Source organism: Brassica oleracea, chromosome C4 (genome assembly GCF_000695525.1).
Source record: "Brassica oleracea var. oleracea cultivar TO1000 chromosome C4, BOL, whole genome shotgun sequence".
Taxonomy (NCBI): Eukaryota; Viridiplantae; Streptophyta; class Magnoliopsida; order Brassicales; family Brassicaceae; genus Brassica; species Brassica oleracea.
The window spans coordinates 45,085,082-45,090,227 of NC_027751.1; the positions used below are offsets into that span (position 1 = coordinate 45,085,082).

The 5,146-nt window shown below is 32.5% G+C and overlaps 1 protein-coding gene across 1 annotated transcript in view; it reads right to left on the reverse strand.

Annotated features, from left to right (window-relative positions):
* The window catches only part of LOC106339006 (glutamate receptor 2.8-like), a 5,773-nt gene extending 2,107 nt beyond the window's left edge, over positions 1-3,666 (reverse strand). Inside the window, exons 1-4 of the mRNA XM_013777849.1 lie at positions 3,607-3,666; positions 2,965-3,184; positions 1,041-2,290; positions 590-902 (exon numbers count right to left, since the gene is read on the reverse strand). Coding sequence (XP_013633303.1) covers positions 590-902; positions 1,041-2,290; positions 2,965-3,184; positions 3,607-3,666 — 1,843 coding nt within the window. The remainder of the gene's footprint in view (positions 1-589; positions 903-1,040; positions 2,291-2,964; positions 3,185-3,606) is intronic.
* Between the last annotated feature and the right edge of the window lie 1,480 nt (positions 3,667-5,146).

Genomic DNA, 5,146 nt, shown 5'->3' on the forward strand with positions numbered 1-5,146 from the left:
ATAAATCATAAACTCTAAATAAAAAATATTTAAAATTAAACACTAAAGTTAATGATTTATCCAAGGGTTCAGAGTTTACCCAAGAGTTTAGGGTTTAGTGATTAAAGTTTAGGGTTTAGTGTTATTAAAATTTAGTTTTTAATTTATGATCTAGGGTTTAAAATTTTCCAATGGTTTACGGTTTATCCAAGATTTAAGGTTTATAATTTAGGGTTTGGAGTTTAGGATTTAGGGTACAAGATGTAGTATTTTGCTAACGGTTTAACAATATTTATTTATTTATTTTTTGTAACTATTTTTATGTATTTTTATTGTTTTATTTTAAAAATATAATCTTATTTGGAAATTCAATTTTGTTTCGTTTTTTAAAAGATATCAAATATAAAATACTCAAATACTATTGGTCGGTGAATCTAGAGAACCCAATAATTTATCTTAAATAGGGGTTTCATTAGATGTTTCATGTTAATGGGTTCAGGACTCGCTATAAAATGTATACCAATCTTACTTATTGTAAATTGGTTTTGAGATGGATGGAATGGGAATGAACTTTAACATATGATCATAGTAGGATTCTGTAACAACTTACGGTGGGCAAAATTCATGGTAGAGAAGGAGAACCAGAAACTAGTGCCGATCTGGTGGTGAGGCGGTCCACGAAAGTCGGTGTTGACTCTGTGTTCTAACAGCCACACAACAAAACCAATGACTACGAAGAAGCAAACAGTGGTGACCCATAAGTCTAAGCTCCATGGTTGGAGGAACACCCATGCGTTCTTATTCTTGCTGTCCCTTAGCGGCACTACCATAGACACTCCAGACTCTGAGTATGGTAACGTAAAATCAACATACAATGACCTGTTCGCTGTGATTGTTATATCTCCAACAACTGCATCCCACTTCTGCGTCATTTATTAATAGTATGTTGGGAATCAGACATAAAAGAAAAATACCATTATAATTTTGTTTATTTATTTATTTTATTTTTATCTTTTGTTTAAAAGTAAAAAAAAAGATGTGCGGATAAAAAAAGAACTTACCCCTTCATAGAGTTGTTGGACCAAATGATTGTAGTTATTCTCTGGAGACTCGTAACCGTAGTATTGAGGAATGACTGAATATGGTAACTTCTTAAGAGCAGCTTCAAAGATGTCTATGGCGTATCCCGTTGTGGTTGTTACCTTACTGATTGGATCTGTCTTTATCTCCACAAAATTGATGAATCCTTTCTTTACTGGAACACCCACTTTAATCTTCTTCCCGCTTGTTGGAATCTCCCAACCTTTTGGAACAACGGTCGAGTTCCCAGGCCATATTACTGGCCCAAACCTCTTGCCCAAAAATAATGTCGTTTTGTCTGATTTTGCATTCACAGGTCCACTGCTTGGTGTCCATGATCCGACAATCCGCTCTTCATCTCCAACAACATTGATGATCTCAAAAGTTGATGACTCGAGCTGCCTGTTAATGAGTTTGAACTCTCCTGCTAAACCCTTGAATTCTATATCCGAGAGAGCCTCTATAAGATGTGAACCGTAGGTCTTCATATATGTCTTTGTGTTGGTTTTCTCCACGGCCATGGCCAATGCAGTGACCGAATCATACGCCCGCAATGCGAAAACATTAGGCTCTGTACCATCCCCCGTCCGGTTCTCCTTCTCGAGTTTTCTTTTCCATCTCAAACTGAAATCTTCACGCTCCTTAGACTGAGGGACATAACTCCTCACACCTAACAAGCCCTGCATAGTCTCTAAGCTACGACCGTTGTCTCTCATCATATGGGTCATTCCATTTGATAGTAACCAAACATACCCTTCCTCCATCATCCCTATTTTTCTAGCTTTCTTCAAAACCCGGAATCCGAGACTTGCGTCCATGTTGATAACGAATGCCCTCGTCTGCTCTGTCTTGAGTTTATAAAGTTCCTTCAGAATCTGATCATCGCTAGCCTCTTGAGAGATCGCACTTCTTTGGACTTCAACGTCTTCTAAAGCGTCTGACAAGGAGTGCATGATTTCTTTACCTATCTCGTTGTTAACATAAATGGCGACGACGCTTCTCCACCCAAATGATTTGACAATGGCTGCAATGGCTTCGACCTGGAATGAGTCGTCGATAGTGGCTCGGACGAAGTAAGGATTGTCGATAGATTTAAGAAGAGGGCTCGTTGCAGAGAAAGTGATGGTCGGCACTTGAAATTTGTTGGCCACTTTAATCATAAACTCGGCTTGCATAGAGCTTCTTGGTCCGATGATGGCGCTCACTTGCTCCTTCTTGATTAGGTCATAGGCTGTTTACACCACAAGCAAACAAAAAAGGAAAAGAATGGTTAATCCTTTGTTTGGACCACTGAGAAGATAATGTACGCTTGCTTACAGATAGAACGACAATAAATGGAATTATATAGTTGTTCGTTTATGGATTTTAATATTTTTAATAGAATGAGCTGTTATTGGTTTATGCATTTAACATTTTAAATGTCTAATCTTACTAGTTTTATGAGTCTTTTATTATATTCAACATGTAGAGTTTTTCAAAAGCATATATTTTAATCAGTTTGTAATTCCGTTATAATCTAATGTTATTAGGATATTAATTCTTAATAATTTAAATATAGTGATAGGAATTTTCTCGACCATACGATAGTCACCACGACTTCCTGGATAGAAAGAGACTGAAGATTGTTAATCAAAAGATTTCTGAGTAGACTAATCTTCAGCAAGATTCTAAGCATATACCAGTAATCTAACAGACTCATTGCACATACTATACAAGAACACACTTGGGATTCGGTAGGCATCTAAAAGATTGTTTAGATTCAATGAAAATAGTACCTAATCATGTATGGACGTTACGTGACTTCATAGGTAATATTCATTCAACTAAAACTAAAAATAACAATACCAAGTTACCCTTACTTAAAAATAGTAACGGAGAAGCAAGAGACAGAAAAAAGTAAAGAACCTGCAACTGATGCCTCAACAATATCTTCCATGGAATCTCTGATGTGTAGCGCAAGTCTTGTGCGGTAATGAGGATGAGTTTGGTAGAAATCAGACAACGACATGTTAATAGAAGTGAGGCAGATCTTGGAAAAGTTTGTTTTGAGATCAATAAAATTGGGTTGGAAGAGTCGGATGAAATTTGAAGTATGACGCACACTGAACCTCTTTGCTTTGCAAAGCTACAAATTTTCCAGGTCTATCATACATGAATCATAGTATTGTATGTAGCAATTCCAATAACATAGTTTTGTTTTTCTGAACTTTCCAGTGGCATATTTTGTATGTAGTAATTTGAATAACTAAACATTAATCTCGAATGAAATGAAATGGAAAGGAAAAAATATTCTTTATAAATAATATAATTTTATAGGAATAGTAAGAAATTGAATGATCTTCTTTCTATTGGTCACCATTCAAAGCTTCTACAAATTAATTAATAGTATTGGAATTACGATAGATTATTAATTTATAGCTTTACTAATTTAAAGAAAATTTTCTTATTTAGAACTATATATTTAAATATGTTTTATTTAGAAAAATAAATAAATATTTAATTTTAGATATTATATACAGAAATTGGTGTGTATACACCCAAATGAACCTCTAATTTGCATTCGACCCTCACATTTTTCGTACTAAATTCCGTTCCCATTTTGCCCATCTGCCATGGATCCATACATCATATAGGTGCGTCAGTTTGTGTCATGCAAGTGGTCATTTTTTTAATTTTCTTTTAGGCTCTCTCTCTTTCTATGTTTAACTCTTTTATTCCATCAGTTCCTAAAAGATCTATATTCTAGATAAAACTTTTGTTTCAAAAAGATACATATTTTATATTTCTAATGCAATTTTTATCAACTAATAATGAGAAATTGTGAAGTTCAAGAACATTAATTGCATTTCTTAAAATCTTATTGGTTTAAAAATATAAGAAATATAAAATTACAAAAAATTATGTACTTATAGTTAAATTTTAATATTTTTATTAAAAAGTGTGAAAATTCTAAAACATAGATCTTTTAGGAACGGAGGGAGTATTTCTCTTTTTCACATCCACGTGAAATCAATTCCTCTCTCTTTCTTTTCTCTATTTTTTTTTTCTCTTCTTATGTTTATGTTTTGTGTGTTAACCAAAAAAAAATTATTTCTTTTGTGCTGTGTATTTTATCTCTCACTCTCTTTCTCTTCTTATATTCTACTTTTTTTTGGGCACACTTATATTCTACTTTGTCGCTCTTTTTTCCTATGTTCTAATTCATTGTAAATCCTCATACTCCATTGATCACCAAAATTTTTAATTTTTCATATCAATATATTTTTGGATTTTCCTTTGTATTAATATTGTTGAAGACCACTTAAATTAACTGTTTCAGTTGTTTATATAATAATACTAAAATTATTATAACTAACACATTTATATTACTCGCTATTTACTTAATTACCAGATATTATTTATCTTTAGCAGAACCTTACTTTTATATTCCATTTTTAGGTTCATGTTTTGTTAGCAGTTACTATTGGATACATTGTCTGGTACATGACATGTTATCTGATACATAGTTTATTATCTTATAAATTCTTTGTTAGCTAATATCAAATTTGACACCATAAATTGGTTTATAACAATAAATTTAGATCTTATATAATTGCTACATGTCCTTACATGTTAGTTGATGTCGTTCATTATGTAGAAAAATGGTTGGGCTTCATGTTGAACATATATTTTTGAAATGTCTCCACCATTTGGTGTGGTATTTCTTTATTAGTTGACACTTTTTGTTGTAATTCATAAGAATTTTATTTTCAAATATTTTACTCTTCTAAAACTATATATACCTGCTAACAATAATTATAATTGCTAAATATAACTGTAGCATTTATACTTAGGATATGTATTTTTAGCTTTTCATTTGTATTCATATTGTTAGTGATCTTCCAACAGTAAGTATTTCTGTTGTGTACATGATACTATTAAATTTATGGATTTTTAATGTAAAACCCCCCCTCCCTCAATGAAGTTTATTTTGGATAAAAACCCCTAAATTAAAAATTCAATAAAAAACCCCCAACCTAAATTATCTTAGTGAATCAGACCCTCCGTTAGTTGTCCCGTTATAAATTTGAAAATCTCCATCTAAATG